General features: G+C 42.7%; 1 protein-coding gene across 4 annotated transcripts in view; it reads left to right on the plus strand.

The window, feature by feature from the left end:
- Positions 1-23,138, plus strand: part of AGL (amylo-alpha-1, 6-glucosidase, 4-alpha-glucanotransferase) — a 1,248,201-nt gene that overhangs the window by 501,726 nt on the left and 723,337 nt on the right. For all 4 annotated transcript variants that reach the window (XM_044085615.1, XM_044085617.1, XM_044085614.1 and 1 more), the window contains exon 11: positions 1,251-1,390. In XM_044085615.1, coding sequence (XP_043941550.1) covers positions 1,251-1,390 — 140 coding nt within the window. The remainder of the gene's footprint in view (positions 1-1,250; positions 1,391-23,138) is intronic.

Raw genomic sequence — 23,138 nt, forward strand, 5'->3', positions numbered from 1 at the left:
TAAAACTATACATATACATATACATATGTATGTGTATATATATATATATGTGTATGTATGTATATATATATATATATATATATATATATATGTATATATAAAACTTTAGTAAAATTTGTGCACCAAACGTATGAATTATTGCTTAATATTTAGTAGGAGTATAGCTGAAATCATATTGTATCCCATTGAAGAGGTTTTGCTGATCTTACTTGTGCATGGTTACAGTAAGGTTAGGAGAACAACGTTGTACTGTAGTGTAGAACTGAACTTAATGATCTTTGGATGTTGCTTTCTTTACAACAGTTTATGAAACATTTATTAAATTCATTTATTATGAACCTGAAGTGTTGTATTTTAACATTGTTTGTTCTAATCATGTTACTAGGTGCTGTACTAACTGAATTAATACATCTGTAAAAAGATATTTTATTTAATGACTTGTTAACCTGTTTGTGTGTTAATTTTCTGTAGTCCGAGTTTTACATTTTAGTTCCCTAGTATACTATTACATTTTCACTTGATGGAAATTTCTTAAATATTTTATTTCTTTTTTTGCTTGTGCATATTTTGTGTACAGTGCACACTTTTTTTTTTTTTTTTTCTCGCTACAAAGTGGTCACCATGTTGACATGGCAGATGGCTGTAGATATGTAGCAAACAAGTTACAAAGTGTTAGAAGACCAATATGTCAGATTCATATAAAGAGTTGCACAGGAGAGAAGTACTTGAGTAATTTTCTAAGTTGTTTAGGATTGTATGAAACAAGAAGGATGATCTGTCTTTTAGAATAACTTTCTGTTGTAAAATGGAAGCCATTAATGGTTTTACTGTGCCTTTCTTTAGGAGGAAGCTCATCCCAAATTTTTTGAGTAAGAGTAGAAAAATCTCAGTCAGTAGAAGCTAAGGAATATTGCAGTCTGGAAAATGGGGCAAATTTAGTTTGGGATTGAAGATTATATGGGTGAAATTCAAGGAAAGGAAGATGTAAACCAGCAAGTAAAACTGCATGATGTGAACCTCTTCATTAGAACTCAAAGTAAAAATGACTACAGCAGATATGAATGCAATGATTTACTTCTGTGTTTGTTTGATGTTATACAGCAAGTCTGCAACAAATGTTTATATATAAAAAAGAAGAGTTTTGAATTTTTAAACTAATTTTGATTCCAGTTGTTGGTTGGTTTGATACCAGGATTGTGCTGAAAGAAACAGTGATTTTTTTTTTCACTTCTCAATTTGCATGCATGTAGGTATTTCACATTCCCATTTAAAGCTACGACCTTAGAAGTGGAGGAGGAAATGATGCACCAGCCTGACAAAGCATGTTACTTTATGGCTCATAATGGTTGGGTGATGGGTGACGATCCTCTTAGGAACTTTGCTGAACCAGGTATGAATAAATGCTCTCTTTTAGCTTAAAATGTATTTCCTGCTTTATTTTATACCGTCTCATCTTGAATTGGCCTTTTTTTGTAATTGTTTTCTCAAAAAGATGTGCATATGCGGGTTAGAATAATGGCTAAGGTATATGCCTCACAGTTACAAGCTACAGGGCTTGATTCTCATATTTTGGGAGGGAACTTGGCTAGGCTTAAAATGATCCACAGGTGCAGGTAGCAAAGAAGTTAGCTATGAACATTAGTTCTCCAACGAGGCTCTGACAGTCTTACAGGCATCCTGTGCACTATGTTGTGACTATGGTTTTTGTGATTAAGATGTTTCTTGTGCTGTTCTGGTTCTGTTCCTTATTGGTTGCCAGTCTTGCACATCCTTACATTTGATTAAGATTGTTGTTTCACACCAAGAAATTCCTTATATTCTAAGTGCTGCTGCTTTCTTTGCTGGAATATTATTTTACCATTCTGCTCTTTCCACAGTATTTGTATTGTTTTGCTTTGATATCTTGCCTTTCTGATGGGTTTTCCCTGCATTTGTTCATAGGTTCATAGATGTGTACTAGGTTAACGGTCCTGGAGCCTTTGCAAGCCTAGCCCATAGAAGTGCCCTAGCATTGTGCCACCCATTGTCAATTCCAAATGACTCCATCAAGTAGAGCCACTGGAGTGATCCCCGGGGTGAACTGTCTATTTCTCATCCACTCATCAAGATTTCTCTTGAAGAAATCCAGTGAGGTGCTCTGCTTGACAGGTATGAGAAGTCTATTCCAGAGCATGGGCAGTCTCTAGGTTATAAACCTGTCCCTCCAGTATGTTCTTTTGATTGTGGTAATGAGGTTGAGGTCTCTGGAGCTTGTGGTGCGGAGGGATTGGGTCTTCAGATGTAGCATTTTTAGCAGAGCTGGGTTAGACATGGCTTTGTAAGTCAAGCAGAGATTGCCTCTTAGTAGACGATATGAGACTGAAAATAGCTGGAGTTTTTTGAGTTTGTCCATGTAGGACATGTGTTTAAGGCCTAGGATCCTCTTTGTGAGGTACATTTTTGGCCCCTGCATCTGTTGCAGGTTTTAGTGAGGTACATGCCAAATGGGGCATTATACTCCATGATTGGTCTAATGAGGGAAGAGTAGAGAGAAATGATGACCTCTTTCTTCCTGGATGCAAAATCCTTGGTAATGAAATGTACCACATAGGACTTTCTGACCACAGTGGCAATGTGGTGGCCAAAGGAGTGGTTGCTGTCGACCTGTGTCCCCAGATCTCTCTTAACTCCTTCAGTGTTCAGAGGGCTCCCATCACTGTGGTAATTAGTAGGAACTGAGTTTTTCCCAAAGAGGATGACAAAGCATTTTTTGACATTAAGCTTAAGGCCATGATTTCAACACCAGTCATTGGTCTCAGTGAGGCCTTTCTGTTGGATGTCTGCATCACTTGGAGAGTTAATAATAGCTCCCAGCTTGCAGTCGTCTGCGAACTTGGTAAGCCTGGGTCCCTCTGTGTTGGCCTGGACTTCTGAGAAGTAGATGCCAAACAGGAGAGGACCCAAGACCCAATCCCTGTGGTACTCCACTCGTGACTAGTTGGCAGTCTGACGAGTCTGCTACTTTCACACTGTGGGTTCTGTTTGTGAGCCAATTTGCAACCCACCTAATGATATAGGGATTGATGCCTAGTTTGTTGAGTTTATCAATAATTAATGAGTGAGGAATGGTATCAATGGCCTTGGCCAGATCGAGGTAGGCTGTATGAACTGCCTTACCCTCATCCACAGCTCTGGTGACTGACTCAAAGAAGTCAACCAGGTTGAGCAGACCTGATCTACCTTTCACAAAACCAGATTGCATATGAACTACAGTTCGGAGATTCCCTATATCCTAGTTCATTAGGTCTGTGATGATGCGCTCCATAGCCTCACATATCAGACTCAAAGGGCTAACGGGGAGATAATTTCCAGGGTCTGTAGTCCGTCCTCCTTTGTGGAGAGGGATGACTGTAGCAGTGCGTCATTCGGAAGGGAGAAAGCGTGAGGTGAGGCTGTGAGTGAACAGGGCACACAGGTGTGGTGCCAATTCACTTTGTAATTCATGTAGAACACAGCCAAGGATATTGTCTGGTCCCATGGAAGCTGTGTTCTTGGCCTTAGACAATGCAGTTTTAACCTGTGCTGCAGTAATGCTGGGTGCATGGCATTCTGCCGATATTGAAATTGGTCCTTTGAGGGGGGGGGGGTAAATTTGGCACTAAATCTGTCGGCAAGTATGTTGGCAATATCTGTTGGCTCAGTGTAGGGGTCTATATCAGAACGACGAAAGCTGAAATCCGTGAATGATATAACATCGACACATAAATGTCGATGTACGAAAAGAACGAAAGATGATAATGCCGAAAGACACAAAGCCGAACAAATTTCCCTGGCCAGCAGGGTGATCGTGGGGATGAGGAAATATATCCTTTCCCACTGTAGTGTGGTCTCGAAGTTGGTATGTATAAGTGGGGGGGTTTGGGGGGGTGCAAGGGAGCTTGCCCTCCTGCAAAAACTTTTGTAAAAGTGTTTTACGTTATGTTTGTTTACTTAGGTTTTACTTACCTGTATGGTGCTGTTGCTTTCGGAAATCTGTTCGGCGTTGTGACTTTCAGCGTTTCCATCTTTCGCTGTTTTAGTTGATCAACATTTATGTCAATGTTATAACGTTTGTGGATTTCAGCATTCGTCTGTGTAATATAGACCCCAGTGTAGGAGTTACCATTGTGAAGTAACTCAGAGCAAATATTGGTATTGCCATGTAGATTCTTGATATAACTATAGAAGGCTTTGTAGTTGTTTTTAGTGTCTGCCACAATTCTGCTTTCATAGCTGGCTTTGGAGGTTTTGATGAGGGAGCTCAACTTTTTGTTGAGGCTAATAAGGGAATTTTTCCAGTCCTGGGACGTCATCTTTTTCTGCAACAGTTTCTTCCTTCTGTGGTAGAGTTTATTCATGCAGGGGACCACCAGCTTGGTTTCCTTTTTTTTTTTTTTTGGAGGAGAGCGTCTTTGTTTTGTTGCATTTATGTACATATTCGTACAGTGCATTGGTGTACGAGTCAGCAGTCATGCATCTATTTTCCATTGGCATGGGTGCCATTAAGTTAGCCACCTCTGTTTTTAGGAGTCCAGAGTCGGCTTTGGAGAATTTTTTTTAATAGTGGATACCTTTGCGGGAGGTGTAGGTAAGATGTGGAGTTGCATGGTGATTTGTTTGTGGTCTGATCTAACCATGGAGGAATTGACTATTGGTGTAGAGCAGTGGTTGCCCATGTTAGTAATAACTATGTCAAGGATGTTGCTTCCTCTAGTGGGGGTAAGAATGAGCTGGTCTAGGGCATTGGAATTGATGAATTCCAGGAAGCGTTGGGCCAGTGCATTGGTGCATGAGTAGTTTTCCCAGTTGATGGAGTGGTAGTTGTCACCTAGTATGAGAGTGTTGTATTGGATCTTAATAGTTTCCAGGGTGCTTAGGAATGTGGTGTGAGAGCCTTGGGACATGGTTGGGGACCTGTAGCAGGCTACGACCTGAATTGCCATCTTACCCAATGTTAGTTGTACCTGGAGTGTCTCAGATGTGTTATGCTGGACTAGTAGTCTGGAGGTGTGCATATCCTTTATGAATATGGAGACACCACCACCTTTGGAGCTTTGGTCCATGTTCTTGGGACGAAAGGTGTGGAATGAATTATAACCTGGTAGCGCAGGGGTGCTTTCAGCTGCTTTAAACCAGGTCGCCATTACAGCACAGATGTCGATGTTCTCCATTTTGAGGAGTGCTTTGAGCGAGTGCATCTTGAGATTTAGACTTCTGTCGTTTTGCAGCATCACCCTCGTATTGCATTTATTTATAGCTGTTGTGGTAGTAATTTGGTCTTTGGAACGCCAGCTAAAAAAAGCGCAGTAGGGGTGGCAAGAGCCTTAGCCAGTACCTGGAAACCCAGGGGTGACAGATGCATGCCATCTCTGGCAAAGCATCAAGGTCTGTCAATCATGTCATCTCAAGCAGACAGATATTGAATCCCCTCATAATGACACCAGAAACTTGGTCAACTGTTGAAGTCAATAATTTTCTGTTTGTACTGCAGTATCATTCTGTGCGATGGTAGGATGCTGCTCAGGGCTAGGCTCATACCTGCCTGGGCCACATAATCCGAGAGCTCCACCATGTCTCTTTTCATGTAGTACGGAGAGGTGCATCTCAGGTCATTTAGACCCACATGGACAATGACAGTCATACTTGTACTTATGGAGTGACCTGAGTGCATGTGTTGTGTTGGAGTCTGGCACCTGATAGACAGCTGACTGTTAGCTTCTCCTTATTCAACCTAATGAGTGGGACATCAGTGTGCTTCACTATTTAGTCACCTGTGATTATGGTATTGGGCAAGCTGTTTTGCCCTAGGATGAGGGGCGCACTGTGTAGGTGAGCTGTGTGTCTTGTGGTTTGTGCTGTGTTGTGGTGGTCAAGTGCATTTCTGCCTTGGAGGTCTATGCTGTTTGGGTAGATTTCTGTTGAGAGCCTCCATGAGGGTGGGTGGGTGTGGTTTGTGTTTTTATGTGAGGGTTGTGATGGTGGGTGCTCTGGAGGGCTATGTGTTCCATGTGGTGTGGTGCATGTGTTGACTTTCTCCTCTTGACCAGATATTCCGGTCTTGGCTGGAGAGTGCATGGCTTCTAATTTGGAGATATAAGTGCATCTCTCATAACTCTGTGTGTTGGGAAGTAAGAGGAGGGGGTTGTCAATGAACATGAGGCGGTTGCTACACTGTTTCAGAATGCCCAAGTTCACCAGGTTAATAGGAGAAAGCACAGGGAACTGACCTTTAGGCATGCCAGGAGGGATGGTCATCATTACTAAGTACTGGAGCTGTTTCCTTATAGGACATCTAGTGCTGATAGCACGTATGTGTGTTACAATAATTGCTACAAAAAGCGTGATGAAGTGCTAGGTGAATTAAAGTGCGAGAGAGAAGAGAACTAGCAAGATCTAAGGGAAAAATTGAAGAGCAGACTTTCTGGCACCGGACTGCTTTTAAACCAGGAAGTTGAAAAGAATAGATAAACTGCCCAAACGGCCAATAAACTACAATTTCAAAGCCAGAAACCACTCCTCTTTTGGTAGATGGGCTACCTAGTGCTTACCACTCCCACTGATAAGCTGGAAGGCTTCTCTCCAACACAGAAAGGCCTGGGGAACTCAAACTTACAACACAGTCCTGGATACAGCAAATTTGTATCTGGACTATGCTAGTAACAGGAAAGGCGGGAAACAAGCTTAGAACTTTTTTTTTTTTTTTTTTTGCAGAAAGAACAGTTAAAACAGTAATAAAAATACTTTAAATGCAGTGCAAGCTAGCACACTTGAGTGTGTAGCAATATTAAAGCAAATACAGTTAAAATAAATGTAGTTAAATGGAAAAAGGACTTAAATCAAGTGCAGAAAGCGGTATAATCAGAAAAAAAAATCAAAATGGATGTATTTAGTCTCTCTTTCTCCTTTCTGTTGCTCTTGTAGTCTGCAGGACACCAAAACAGATGTCAACACATGTGCATGCCATTCTCTGATACTGATTCCCTCTGTTTTGCTATTGTATGCGGTTTTACATCTGTCATATTTATTGCTAGTTGTTGTTTACAGTATCCGAAAGTTGTTGCTACTGCTGCTGTTGATTTCATTGTAATTGCAATTTTGTGCTGTTGTGACTACCAAGCCTAATTGCTCATTGTCATACTGTATTCGCAAATTATGCTACTGCTATTGTACTGTATTTTGATTCTGCTGCTACTGATTCACTGTGATAACTTCTGCATTATTTGCAATTCTGGTGCTATTGATTTACTGGGTCTATATTATAACATCAAAGCTGCAAAACTTCGAATGTTGTAATATCGAACCAACTACATCGAAGGATGAAAATAGCGAAGCCCCGGAACATCGAATTCTTACCTAGGGTAAGATTTTGGTGGGTGATTCCATGGCTTCTCTATTTCCTCCACTGTGGTGCGATAGTTACGGACCTTAGGGTTAGGGTGCGGGTTAAGGTAAGTAGATAGGTAGGAATGTATGTATGGTTTAGTGTAGGGTTAGAAGTAGGGTTTTGTTAAGTGTATGTGTGTGTTTTAATTAGTTTGTGTATAGTTTTGTACGGATAAGTGTGTGATAGTTATGGACCTTAGAGTTAGGGTGCGGGTTTAGGTTAGTGGATAGATAGGTTCATAGGTTGGTACTAGGCTATCAGCCCTAGGGCCTATACAAGCCTAGCCATAACAATTCCCTGGCTATTTCTTCCCACATTATTTACTTTACATTTTAGTGTAGGGTTAGAAGTAGGGTTTTGTTAAATGTATGTGTGTGGTTTATTTATTTTGGTGTGCTTGTGTTGTGTGTATGTTGCTTGGAACAGCGAATTTTTTTTCCTGGGGGAAAAAAATCGCTATTCTGAGTGTTCGATGTTATCATATTTCAAAATTCCAAGTTTGAGCTTATGGTGGTCGATATTTTGGAATTTCTAATATATGATATAGACCCGATTTACTCTGGTGTAACTCTCTACTGTTGCAACAACCTTGCCGGATTACTTTGCATTTATACTACATTAAATCAGTTAGTGCTACTACACTCGTTGTAATATATATCAAATTCTGATGCTACTGCTCACTGTATTGCAACTCTTTTATTGCATAGCTGAGACAGACTTTGAGACTTCAAACTGATCCTCTATTTGACAGTTAAATTGGCCTGCTAAGCCACTCTTCAGTGCTTGGCTACCCACTGCCTATGTAAACCATGCACGCTTGTTTGACTAAGTATATTGCATTTTGTTTTAACATATCTACTGTGGCCTTAACAGTACTTCACTTCTTGCATGATATCTGTGTTTCAGTCTTGAGTCACAAGCAAACTGTGTGTCCTCTCCAGAGTAACATAAAATCCTTTTTCCTGCAATAAACTTCATCAGTGCATTAATTAAAATACCAGGTCCTAGTGACCATGAGGATGCAGTCTTCCTCACCATCTGCAGCTAGCCTGTTAGCACTAGGCATCCTGAGGTTATATAAAAATTACCTTATGCTTACTGACTATCATTTGCTTCTTGCATTAGAAGAATGTATATGTTAGAGATGCTAGCACTTTGGAGGCAGTGCTCAACAGGCTGTTAGTACTGACACCTTCCTCACACAACCATGCCCACCTTGACTTAAATATGTAAACAAGCCATCTTACACTGAGTTAATTATGAAATCCCTGACCAAACCTCAAAGGCCTCCAAGATGTAGGCTGGGCAAACATGACACTCAGTGATGTCAATAGAAGCAAATAACATGACTAGAAGTAAGAAACCGTAGAAGAGGAAAAGGTCATCCAGCTGGCAAGCTAGTGCCATTAAGGCAACAAGACTGTGTCAACACATCTGGTAATGTCCTAGTTTTGGGTAACTCCTGAGTGAGGGACACAGATGCAGCACTCACCAGGCTGAGCAAGGAAAAGGTATTATGGAAAGCTTGTCAGTTGACAGGATCCAGTATGCCAGTAAAGCCCTCAAGTGCCTTCACCCAGTGTGCACCTGTGACTTTTATCATTATGTGCAAAGGAGTGAGCAAACTGAGCCAGTCTTCCTTGGATGATGTCGAGAGGTGTGCTAGAGCTCTCACAAAGTGGGTAAGTTTGGAATGAAATTAGTCTTGAGCAATATCCAAGCTTCTCCAAGAACGATGCCATGATCCAAACAAAAGATAATTGACTTGGTTATTAGTGTCATTCTAAGGGGTTCCAGTACATATCCACCTGGATAGAGATAGGCAGCCTCATCCACCACTGAGCTTGGTAACTGTAGACTTGTAAGCCTAAGCAGCCTTGGCTGTTAGGCAGTGGAGTTCAACATTTACAGATACTTTAAATAAGGATGTCCGTAGTCTAGGCTGCAGTGTAATGATCCAAAATCAGTCTGGGTTTGTTACATGAAGATCTTGTCTCCTTAACTTAGTGGATTTTCTTGAACAGGTCACCAGTGTATTGGGTGCAGGCAAATCAGTACCCACTGCTTATTTCTACTTTGCATAGGCCCTTAACACTGTCCCACATAATGGCATAATTGACAGGCTAATCAAACTAAATGTAAATTGTTATGTAACCAGCTGGATAACAAACTGACTTACTGACAGAACCCAATCTGTTATAATAGTGGGTACGCTAGTAGCAGGTACTGGTGGCTTACCTCTAAAATCAGTCCTTGGGCCACTTTTCTTTGGTATGTACATTTTTGATGTCAAGACCCTGTGGCTGACTGCAGACTCAGCCATCATAAACTCTTCAGCTAACTCCCAGATTCTCCAAGAGAGTCTTGCACTTACAGATAGTGCCAGGACTGCAGCCTTAAGCTAAATGCCAAAAAACAGTGGACTTTTGCAAACATGAGCACCTGCCACATAGATGTCTACCCTTTGAAAATTGCTACAGTCCTTGGGGATATGGGCACTTTCATTGACAAAGAACTACCTTTGACCACCATATATCTGCTGTTATTAGGAAATGTAGTCAGACCGATTAACAAGGGTACATCTTCTAGTTATTTCCCCTCTAGAATATAATGGCATTTTAATATGTATTTGTCTAAATGTCTAATTCAGAAAAAGCATTTACTCAAAGGAAAATCAAGGGCACGTATTCCATGTTGTTACGTAGTTCACCTCAAAGCACTTTTGGTTCTGTCAAGGCTTTGTAGGTAAGGTAATTTTGCATGTCTTCCTCACAGTGACAAAATATATAACATTTTAAGTACCTGCTCAAGGAAACTAAACTTCTAACACAGGATAAAGAGAATCTGTTGGTGAGATGGGCATCCATCTTGTATGGACCAGATCCCCCTTAAATATAGAAAAAAACAGCTGACCTTGTTCAAACATAACCTGGATGAATGGATGGGAAACCATTAATTCAGTCCTGGCCTGACCCCCTCAAACCCTTATTGAAAAGGGAAAAAATTAGCTAATGGTTACTTTTTGTTGGAGTACTGATGAAATGGATCTTCTGCTAGGCCATACATGCTGTATCTGATCAACAGCCTATTATGAACCTACACATTCTTGTATCATACAATCCGTTGTTTGAATTATGATGCCAGGCTGGTCACTTCAAGTTCTGGAGAAGGCAAGGAAATATCCATTGTTGCAATGATTTCAAACCAGCTGCTACAGTTTTCAAGTCACTGGACATGTTTGATGCCTGTTCCGTTTTAGTAGAAGAGACTATAACTCTGTCATTCTAGTCTAATGTTGCAGTATTCTTTACATGAGGGATTCCCTGCCAAGGGCGGCCTGATGTCTGGACAGTATGCAAAAGCCTTTTACTATTGCTGGTATGTGGGACATCGCATGGATGACCCTAGTGAATGTAAGTCCTAAAAGGGATGCCCACATCTACAATTCTCAGAACTTCTCTGCTGCCAGTCCGAATAATGCCATCTTCGATCATCAGTCTGCTCACCTGAGTTGTTTACTGGTGTTTCAGTCATTTCACATAAGTGCCTCATTGGAGTTTTCTTTTTTCTGACTACTGCTTTTTGTTCTGAGGTTTTCATGTCATCCAGGAAAGTCAAGTTTCAACCCAGTTGCTACAGTTTTCAAGTCACTGGACACTTATGATACCTATTCCTTTTTTGTAGAAGTGACTATAACTCGGTTTCTGCCTGAACCATAACTAAGTATGGCCTTGTGTGGATTTCTGCTCTTCCTTCCAGACTTCTGAACTCGGTAGATGCTTTGTAAAGTCTACAGCAGTGCCCCCCCCCCCCCGCAAAAAAAAAAACATGACACTGTATCGCTCACCTGTTTTTATTTCTTTGGAAATGGCTATGGAGTGAATCTGCAGTCTCCCCCATTGTAGTGCCCTTTAACAAGTATAGCAACTGTTAATTAATATTAAATTACTTAAGACCTGCAAAGCTTACAGCTAAATAAATTTAACTTAAGTATGACAGTATCAACATGTCTGTGAAGAAGTGTTTGATTGCGTTTCAGCTATTGGAAATATTTCAGAACACTTCACTACTTGTGGCTTGCAAGACATCTTAGTTCCAGGTTTTCTTTTAGCAGGAATACTTTGTAGAATTAATTTCTTTATTTCTGATGTAATAAACATTATGAAGGGATTTTTCATTTTTTAAATAATGGGATCACTGCCGAAGCAGGAGCTCCAGTCCAACTTCGCCCTTTCCTACATTATTACTTTCACTTAGGTGGATGTTTATCGTATTGTCCGCTTTTGCCCTACTATTAACATCTTGGGATTTCTACCATAAAATGCCCAACTTCTTACCCATCTTCTAAAGATTTGCACCTTTCCCTCACCTAGCCAAGTGGAAGTTTTCCTACCTGAACATCAGCACACCAGTGGTATATGACAGGCTCCACCCATGCTATCTTTAGTGCTTTCTTGCAGCAGTACAAATGCAGTTTGATGCACATTTTGATAGCATTCCTGGCTGGTAGTGTTTTTAGATAGGTACTTATCTCTTTGATTATACTCATGCATTCAGTAATTGTAGTTTTGAGCATCAGGTGTAGATATCAGAAGCTAAAGTTTCTAGGTACTTTTCATCTAGAAGAGCCCATCTAAAGATACCCTCAGCCAATATTCTGTTTGGGGCCAAGGTACAATGAGTATGACAGCCCTCACTGTGCATGCTTCAACCAGAAGATGATTAAGCAGAGGGCAAGGACTGTCTAAGATTGTCTAAGGTTGCTGTGGCATCAGCCAAGTCTGCCATAGGTGGCCTGCAGAAAAGAAGGAATGAGAAGTGCCTACACAAGAAGTATATAAGGGAGGATAACGATATTCCATCAAAATCTGATGACTTCCTGGGCTTGAGGACATTGGGTCTGATGAGGTGCTTTTGCATCTCCCAACCCTGACATCTACAGATGGACTGACACCTCTGGTCTTACCTTTCAGGAGGCTGCCATGAACTTGGGCAATAGAGCATCCTCAGAATGGCTTCTATGCAATAAAAGTGCCAAGAACTAAGAGAAACCAGTTGTGACTCAGAGGCACAATCTCAAATAGATCACTCAACAACAGTTATTAAACAAACAAATCAAATGCTTAGTGTTTTTATCCTATAAATGTGTCCTGAAACAAACCTGTATTCCCTGTCCTGATGAAATCTGTGACGCCCGTGCACTAGCCCAGTAATCAAGGAGCCTCAATCCTCACCACTAGCACCAGTGAGGGGCGTGCACATTGGAAAGGATAACAAGTACACACACAGTAAAGTACAATTTCCCTTAAGAGCGTACTGAGATCACAGGCAGTCTGGGGCTGGTTTCTCCCTTTCTTTCCAGATCCCCAATAGGACTCCCCACTGACACAGCTGTAGGATACAGATATCAGCCAAATGGTCAAGCCAGAACCTCCAGCACCCTCTCTGTCTAACCAATGCTTCATGTCCCTGCCAAAGTAGCTGACACAGACACACTGAGATATGAATTGTATACAAACACACAGACACTCCTGGGGAAGGCTGGCACTGGTTCTCCAGATATGCCCCCTCCTGCCCAGACTATAAGGTGGAAATCAACAACCAGTACTTAATCAGCTACTATAAGGCCCTTCCCAAAGGGTGACCAGTTCCACTGTGTGCTATTACTAAGTGTAACCCAGGGCTAATGCTATTGGAGTGGCTAATACAGTATCACCAAATACATGCAAGTATCTTGAGAGCCTAAATTATCTCTACACAAAACAGCCACAGTTGAAAGGTTTAAAATATTTAATAATAAATAAAAACACAAGACAGTATTCATCAATTCAACACAGTGCTAACAGAGAGTAGAGAAATCACAGGAAAATACTTTAAATTGTAGGATGGTCTGACATAAATATAGAAAACAGCTAGATTAATCTGGCTATAGTCCTATCTGTCTCAGAGAAACTATGTTCTAAGTTCTGCTTACAAGGCAAAGTGCTGGTGAAGTTGTCAGCTCTGAAGACAAATACAAAATGCTAAATCTTTCTCTCTGAGAAAGTCTTAAATTGATAATACACATTACTGCTGAGTCATTTCAGATTACATCATTCTTGACACTGGTACTTAGATTTCCCAGGTTTACAAAACTTAAAATGTTAACATTTATTTTTGTAATTTGCACCTGCCAGGAAGCCATAGCTATAAAAGACACTTTACATGTAAAACTTAGTAATTATCTCCGTCTTAGAACAATAGAAAGAATTTCCTAGCCCAGACATCCTGTATCATAATTTGAGATCAAACAGACATAAAATGCTGTACTTATCTGCTTTCTTCTAGCAGGGTGCACTGTGGTTACATTTTTGAAGCTCAGAACATTTGTTACATGCGTTACACAAGCCTTTGGATCATATTAATATTTATAATGACATAGAATTATTTACAAAATTCTGTCTAGCTAGGCTGGCAGCCTTCATATTTCTTCTCCCACAGAGAACTCAAGATAGTATTTCAAGTGACCCTTGAGAAACGTTGCTTGAGAGGATTGAGTCTATCTAGGCATACCTTACCCCATTCTCCACTTGAGCCCATCTGCATTGGCATTGCTAATCCCACTGCGGTGATACACTGACATATCATATGCTTGCAACCCTAGGCTCCATCATAGCAACTTGGCATTTTGCTGGCTGGCTCAGTGTTACCATGTTAGGGGTTTGTGATCTGTAACTGCAGTGAATTTCCTTCCATACAGGTAAGGCTGAAGTTTCTGCAATGCCCACACTATGGCTAGACGTTCCTTTTCTGCAGCTGCATAGCATTCCTCCCAGGGTTGGAGACTACGACTGAGATAAACCACTGGGTGCTCTTTTCCCCTCTGAAGAAATCTGGATAAGTACAGCCCCTGCCCCATGGTTGGAAGGTAGCATCCACATGCACAACAAATTATTTGCTGTAATCTGGACTGGCTAAAACAGGGGGTTCTCCTAAAGATTCTTTAAACTTCTGGAATAACTGCTCACATGATGGGGTCCACACTGCCTTATCTGGCCTATTTTTCCTTGTCAGGTCTGTGAGGGGAGCAGCTGTGGTACTATAACTAGGGACAAACTTTATGTAGTATACTACTGTCCCTAAGAATGCCTTCACCTGCTTTCTGGTAAAAGGTGCAGGTCATGCCTGAATGGCTTCCACTTTGGCAGGTTCTGGCCTGATCTTACCACTCCCTGCTCTATGTCCCAGGTAGGAGACTTCTGCCATACCCACCTGACATTTGCTAGTCTTAATGGTCAATCCTGCCCTCTGTAGTCTGCCCAGCACCTCCCTGACATGCTGAAGGTACTCTTGCCAGGAATGGCTATAGATGGCAATATCATCTAGGTAAGCAAGGGCAAACCCTTCTGCTTCTGCTAGGACAGGATCTACCAGCCTCTGGAAAGTTGCTGGGGCATTTTTCATCCCAAAGGGCATCTTTGGAACTCATACAAGCCAAAAGGAGTCACAAATGCTGACCTCTCTCTAGCATTGGGAGTCAAAGGCACCTGCCAGTAACCCTTGGTAAGATCAGTGGTGGTAAGATACTTAGTCCCACCCAGCTGCTCTAGGGATTCATCTGTCCTAGGCATGGGGTAAGCATCTGACTCTGTGTGACTAATTTCCTGTAGTCCACACAGAATCTGGTGCTGCCACCCTTATTTCGCACCAGCAACACTGAGGAGGCCCAGGGACTGCTAGACTCCTGAATTACCCCTAGTTCCAACATTTCCTGTATCTCCACCCTCAGAGTCTGTTTGTCTCTCTCAGGCACCCTATAAGGAGCCTTCCTAATAGGCCTTTGGGGTCCTGTATCCACGTGGTGCTGCACCAAGTGTGTGCACCCTGGTTTCCCAGTGAACATGACCCCAAACTCCTGTAACACTGCTCGAATTTCTTGAACCTCAGTAGGAGATAGCTGCTGGGACATTGCTACCCCCTCCACTGAGGTGTCAGTCCAAGCCTCACTGAGGAGATCAGTCACCAGATCTCCCTCAGACTCCTCCTACAATCCACCACAAATACTCAGAACAAGGGCCTCCCTGCTATGGTAAGGTTTCATCATGTTAACATTGTACAATTTTTGCTACTGCCTCCTGCCATGTAGTTAACATCACTGACCTTCCTTACCACCTTATAAGGTCCCTCCAAGGCTGCCTGCAGCTTGTTGTGTCTGACAGGAATGAGAACTATTACCTGCTGCCCTACAGCATACTCTTTAACTCGAGCATTCTTGTCATACCAGAGCTTTTTCTGCTGTTGGGCTTCTGCCAGGTTCTCCTGGGCCAAGCCCATGAGTTCCCTGAGCCTTGTCCTGAGGTTTAGGACATACTCCACACAGATTCCTTGTGAGATTCACACTCGCCCTCCCACTCATCTCAAATTAAATCTAAAGGTCCCCTCACCCTGTGCCCATACAGCAACTCAAAGGGTGAAAAACCTGTGGATTCCTGGGGAACTTGTCTGTAAGCAAACAGCAGATGGGGCAAATATTTCTCCCGCTCCCTCTTAAACTGGTCTGCAAATACCTGTAGCATGGACTTGAGTGCAGAGTTTAACCTCTCAACAAGACCATTAGTCTGAGGATGGTAGGGGGTGAGCTTTAGGTGCTTCACCCCACAGTACTTCCACAGACAAGCCAGCAGGTCTTATGTGAAATTGGCACCTCTGTCAGTATTTTTTTTTTTGGGAAACCTATCTAACAAAGCATTTCCCACCCTTTCTGCCTCAGTAGAGGACAAAGCCACTGCTGTAAGCTCTGAAGACAAATACAAAATGCTAAACCTTTCTCTCTGAGAAAGTCTTAAATTTATAATACACATTACTGCTGAGTCATTTCAGATTACATCGTTCTTGGCACTTCTACTTGTTTTTTTAGACTCGCAGAACTTAATTTATTTTTGTAATCTGCACCTGCCAGGAAGCCACAGCAATAAAAAAACACTTTACATGTAAAACCTAATAATTATCTCTGTCTTGGAACAGTAGAAATTTTCCTAGCCCAGACATCCTGTCTCCTAGCTTGATCAAACAGTCATAAAATGCTTTACTCATCAGCTTTCTTCAAGCAGGGTGCACTGTGGTTACATTTTTGAAGCTCAGAACATAACACAGTTTCTTACATGTGTTGCACAAGCCTGTGGATCATATTACTATTTAAAATGGCATAGAATTATTTACAAAATTCTATCTAGCTAGACCGGCAGCCTTCACAAAGTCCTTCATGACACATTTGTAGGACAAAAGCACTAAACCTTTTTTTCTTTCTTTTTAATACATTTTACATTTGTTGGTTAGCTGTTACCTAGTAGTCTATTTAGGACTGTACCAGTGAATCACAATAGTGCTTCCTCTCAAACCAGAATGCTCTTATCAGTTGGTCCAGATGCTTCAATACAGGCATACGGTTTAGATAGCTGTGATTTGATTTCTGAGTGTGAGAGCAGTGTTCCCTCATTATTGGGGCATGACTGCATCCCCTTTCAGAAATTGAGATAACTTACATCACATATAAGGACCTCAAGGGCAACCACCCCGAAACTCAGCAGTCATCTACCAACTTGCCTAGCAGGAACTGCATGGGGTGTCTTATCTTTCTGCTTACTAGGTTCCCTCTAAAGACCTTAATGAAGTCACTAAGGATTTTGTCATTTTCTTAAGAAACTGGAGCCAGTGTCGGGGGAGTGGGCCCTAGTCTTGAAAGAAGAAGAAGAGATGCAGCCCCTAATGGAATCAGATTCCATTAATTCATAAGTGGATGAAGTGGTCTAGGTTGACCAAATGTGCCCTTCTCATTGTAAGTCACAAATTAAATGCAATTTATCTTCTGCCCCTCCACCAGAGGTTTTCTTATTTGGTATTAAACTGAAGAGCATGAAGATGCATTTCATGTGGGAATCTGGAGTTTTCAGTAGCCCAGAATAGATGCAGAGACCTCCTGGGTTTACCTTTGCCAAAATCTGTACCAATACCTCTAGTGATAGAAATGTTGGTGGTTGATGTATGCATTAATAAGCAATCTTTGGAGCCAGCCTCCCATCCCGTTGCTCCATGAAACCTCATTTTCCTTGTAGGTTCAGGTATTCCTGTTATCTTTTTAAAACTCCATGTGATGTCCATGGAAGATCTGCTGGGGCTCCAGCCAAAAATTCACTTCCCAGTGACAAACCTCATTGTCATTGTGGGGTCAGGGATTCCTATTCTTATCTTTTTAAAACTCCCTGTGATGTCCATGGAAGATCTCCTGGGCTCCAGCCAAAAATTCACTTCCCAATGACAGGGAAAGTAGAACACTGGACCACTTTGGGAAGATGGTGTACACCTCTGCTCTCATTGTTTTCTTGGCTGTCATTTGCCAAATAAGCAAATTAAAGTAACAGGTGGACACTTTTCTCAGTTAAAGGGCAAGGTTGGGGAGATACCAGGCAAACCTCTGAGAGAGATTGATACAGTGGCAGACTTATGCAGCCTGTATTCCCCACTAAATCGCTCGATAAAATGACTGTATTGTTAATGCATCCTGACTACAACACAGGTTTTCACACAAAAAATAGTCTTTTCCATAGCGGCATAACAAAGAAAAACAAGAAAAGGGGAAAATTAAATTGCTGCAAGAAAAAAAATGGCAAGATCAAAAAGTGAACCCTGAGACACCAAGAAGAAACATTTGTGACTTAGAACTTGTTCCAACCTCAAAATCCCACTCCAAACCACCATCTATCTAAATTTCTCTTCTCCTCCTTCTGGAAACCTCACCAATCAAGATCTGGAGGCTGCCTGTGCCTTTTTATGAAAGAGACTGGAAAAGAAAAAATAATAAGACTCCTCAGTTCTGAAAATATTAGCTTAGTGGTGCAGACTACTCATGTAAAAGCCAAAGTTCTCAGAAATCTCTCCAGCACCCAGGGCACAATTATTTGGTTCCACCTGTTACAAGATCACTTGTGACAAGAAGCCATTGAGGGAGTACCAGAACCAGAAGTGGGTAATAGATTTTACTCAAGGCTGTACCTAGCATTAAGCAAAAAAATGGTCCTTAGAGGCTTGAACCTAGATTTGTCAAATATAAGCTAATTTCTAAAGATTCCAAAGTTCAAAAATGTTAACCTTGTAAGCTCTGTTGCATCTGCTCCTTCTCCAGGCTTTAATGGCAGCATTGGGTTTGAAGTATGCCTACCGCCATATACACATATCCAAGGCAGGTAGGTAGTACCTCATTTTTGAAGCGGAGGGATCCCATTTCCAGTTCATCTCTTTACCCTTTAGTTAATTGACTGCACCCAGGTATTTACAGAATATTGTGGCTCCAGTAATTATTTGGTTTGCAGAATCGAAGGTAGTGCCATCCATTTTTACCTGGATGATTGCCTATTACAGGCAACTCTGGGGAAACTGCAGAAGATCTGCAATTTACCAATGTCCTTCTTTTCTTATGTTGCATTATTCTTGGTGTGGGATTTTCTGCCTCAGGCAACCCGTACATCGGCTCCTGTACAAAAAGCTTCAGCTTGGCTGTTGTAGTTGTGTGGGATGTCACATGTAGGGCAATAAACCAGGGACATTAAATGTGACGTCTGCACGCACAGACCCCAGAAATTTTCAGCCGCAGATGACCATCACATTGTGTGCTTTGCTCCTTCACCATAAGACGTCCTAAAGAAACCCCTTGAGGTTTTCTTCTTTAACATCTAGCTAAAGCTTGGATGTCCTTCTATTCTGATGTTGCAGTATTCATAACAGTAAGGAGTAGCTGCCTGCAGCGCCACCATCTGACCAGTATACCAAAGTCTTTGTCTTGGAGGGTATGTGTGACGTCGGCTACGATTGCCATAAACCGGCGTCCGGTATAAAGGTGACGTCTGCACGTACCCTCCTCAGAATTTTTCTGCCGCAGTGATCATTGGATGCCCGTTTACCAGTTCTACCTTACTTCATGTTTTATCAAATGACTAGTTATGAGTATCAAGACCAGACGACCGTTTGGACCACTCAGATAAGTGCCCACTTGGGTTTTTTCTTACTTGTTTTGCTTGCTGTTTTAGACTTGCATGCCAGCTAGGAAAGGGAAGTGTGCTTGTGGGAGACAGATTCCTCACTCGGACACGCATGATAAGTGTGTTTTTTGTCTAGGCGAGTCCCACGACCATACATCCTGTTCTATCTGTAAGTCATTCGTCCCCAAAACACTTCGTAGCTGACTAGTGGCTTTAAATCTTTACCTTGAGAATCAGAGACTCAGACGTTTGGGGTTAGGCAAGGAGGGAGTAGTAGTATCATCCGACAAGCTGACTCAGAAGAAGAAACTTAGGCCCAAATCCCAGGCTGCACCTCAGGCGTCCGAACCGGCTGCAGAGGCGCTAGAAGACCCGGAGTCTGTTCAGACGATGGTCTCCCAAATAAGCCCAGGAACCACAGTGGAAGCCGGGGTGCGGGATACCGAAGGTACGTCCACTGAGGTATTTCAGCCATCAGAGTCTGATGGTGGAGGGGGAACCAGGGCTCACCTTCTCTGAAGCGCCTGCTCCTCCTCCTCTTGCTAGGCCCGACGTCTGTTTCTCCCTTGTCTACCACACCCTTGAAAAGGAAACGGAAGTCCAAACAATTTGAACCCCCTCAAATGTCAGGCTGGGAATCCTTTTCCCAAAGCCTCTTTAAGGTCTCAACCCCCACTTACTCTCACTCCTCAATCAACTCATGTGTCTGATGAGGAATATTCATCCTCTGAGGAATCCTTCTCTTATGAGACTCAAACTGAATCCCCCAAGGAGTTCATTAATCCAGATAAAGAGGATTCTATTTCTCCAGACTCCCCAGGGGAAGAATTTAGTTTTGGGGATACTGTCTCCCTCATGAGGGAACATTCCAAGTGGCAGGCCCCTGAGGTCTCAGATTCTAAGAAAAGATACTTTTACATTCTGCAAATGGAGCAGCCCGCTCACTCAGCTGTGCCCCCTTTACTCCCTGCATTTCAAGATGCATTCTTGGCTGCTTCACAGTCTCCTGACTCCCATACTCCAGCAGCAAAATGACCTGACAGATTTTATTGGGTTCCCCAGGACACCCAATTTCTTTACAAGAACCCTCCTGCTGACCCAGCTGTTATAGCTGTTTCTGCAGACAAGACCTCCAGACAGCTTCCTTCCTCTGCTCGTTATCCAACTGATAGTAAATTTATGGACAGAGCAGGTAAAAAGGTCTACGCATCTTCCTTGTACTTGATACAATTTCTAAGGCTTCCAGCCCTTCTTTCTGATGTCCATGACTCCCCCACCAGAGTACAATTAAACTCTCTCCTCTCCACAGCATCACAAGTGACAAGGCACTCTGTTAAGTGCAGCTACGATGATGTGGAAGCTGCTTCCAAAGCTGCTGCTTCTGGATCAGTGCTACATTGTTACTCCTGGGTACAGCTACAACCCCAGTCCATGGATGTTCAGACCAAACTTCTGGATGCTCCGTTAGACAATAAGGCACTTTTTGGACAAGCCTCTGCTGAGCTCCTCAAATCCCCTCCAAGAGAAGGGAAAAGAGTTGCAAAATCTAAAACACCTTTTGGTGTCCCCCATTCCTAGATGTCATAGAAACTACCTTCAAAAACCATCCTTTGTACAAAAGGAATCATTTCCCTCAACACAACAGTCCAGGGGACATAAGCAGCAGAGAAAGGCTTCTACCCTAAGACTGTCCTCAAGATCTTCTGCCACTCCCTTTCAGAGACAGCCTGACCATCCCAGGCCCCCTCCACTGTGACTCACCCACCCTGCATCCAGAAACTCCCTTATCCCTCCGTCTCACTCCCTCCCTCCCCAGAATGTTTCTGGTCCTCAGGAAAGAGGGTCCCTGGAGACCTATCCTGGATCTTTCCTTTCTCAGTCCTTTCCTTCTCATACCCAGCTACAAAATGATAACCTTACCTATTCTCCTGCCTCTAATCCCCCTCCCCCCCAGATTTCATGGCAGCTCTAGATCTCAAGGATGCCTACCTACACATCTCCATCCATCCAGATTACAGGAAATTCCTCAGATTTTCTATTGGCCCCTGCCATTTTCAATTCTCTGCTTTGCCCTTTGGTCTATCTACAGCACCCAGAGTGTTCACCAAGTGTCTAGGCTCCTTCATTGCAGGACACAGGGTATACAAATATATCCCTGCCTAGACGACCTCCTAATCCTGCACCAAGACCACCAACTTCTACTCCTCCATTTGCAGCAGGTGTCACACACCATTTCTCTTCTGGGATTTACGATAAATGTAGAAAAATCTCACCTGACTCCTTCTCAGGACATGATTTTTCTGGGATGCAGACTGCACGGACTGCATGAAAGCCTTCATACCGGACCAAAGGATTTAGGAACTCTGTCTGTACTTCAACCAGACCCTTTCCCGAACCTTTCTTACAGCTCAGGAATTTCTGAAACTATTAGGCCACATGGCATCCCTTATATACATGCTGCATTTGGCAAGACTACACGTGCAAAATTCAGTGGGTACTGAAAAATCTAGGGAACAAACATTCTCAACCCTTGGATGTGCCCCTCCCCCTTCTCCCTTGCTTAGAGTGAGATCCAATGGTGAATATCTGCAATACAGACCAACCCAGGCCTCCACCTTCAGACCCCAGCTCAACTTCAATGCCTTTACACTGATGCTTGGGACCTAGGATGGGGGGGCAGTGTTGCAAACAAATCAACAACACCTCTCAGTACAAGGCAAATGATCCACACTAAGAGTAAAAGACCACATCATCATCAAGGAAATGAGAGCTTTGCTGTTAGCCCTACTAACATTCCAACCCTCTATCATGCCAGGAACCTTAAAGGTAATCACAGACAAACATGATAGTTCTGTGGTGCATAAACAAACAAGGAGGGACCAGGTCATACCCTCTATGCAGACTGGCAATTCAGATTTGGAATCTAGCAGATTCTCTCAGAATACACCTGTTTGCCATGTATATATCTTCCCAACAGAATGTGATGGCAGATGTACTCAGCAGAACCTCAGCCCCCTCTCACGAATGAATGCTGCAGAGGGAGGTTATTCTAGACCTGATACACAGGTGGGATATTCCACAAGCAGACCTCTTTGCCTCCCCAGACAACAGGCAGATGCCCAACTTCTGCACAAAGAACCCACACCCACAAGCATGGAAAGTGGACGCCTTCTCCTTTTCATGGGGGGGGGGTGTTCCTATACGCGTTCCCCCCTTTGACTCTGATCCAGAAATTTCTCCTGAAAATTCAGAGGGACAAACCAAAAATCCTATTGGTGACCCCCTTTTGGCCAAGATAGCATTGGTTTCTCTAGCCAAAGGCAATCACCACAGGTTACCTCACCGGATAGACCTGCTCACACAGAACAACAGGTGTCTGCTACACCTGCAGGTGAACAATCTAAAACTGACCTTATGGTTGATAGAATCCTGATCCACCTTACAGACACCTTTACTCAGAGGACGTACTTAATGTTCTGCAGGAGGACAGAAAACCCAACACTAGGAGAAACTACTTGGCTAAATGGCTCAGATTCTCCAATTGGTGTCATAGGAACAAACAGGATCCCCTCACTACCTCCATCCCTAGGGTCCTGTCCTACTTGTGTGAGCTACTCCAAACAGGACTGTCTGCCCATTTCACCTCCCCTGGCATCCAGACTGGAAGTCAAACTGTTTTTAAGAGGAGTACTCCAAATGAAACCCACGGAAACCCGTCCCTCCTC

This window comes from Protopterus annectens, chromosome 10.part0 (assembly GCF_019279795.1).
Source record: "Protopterus annectens isolate FY-2018-M chromosome 10.part0, PAN1.0, whole genome shotgun sequence".
NCBI classification, from domain to species: Eukaryota; Metazoa; Chordata; order Ceratodontiformes; family Protopteridae; genus Protopterus; species Protopterus annectens.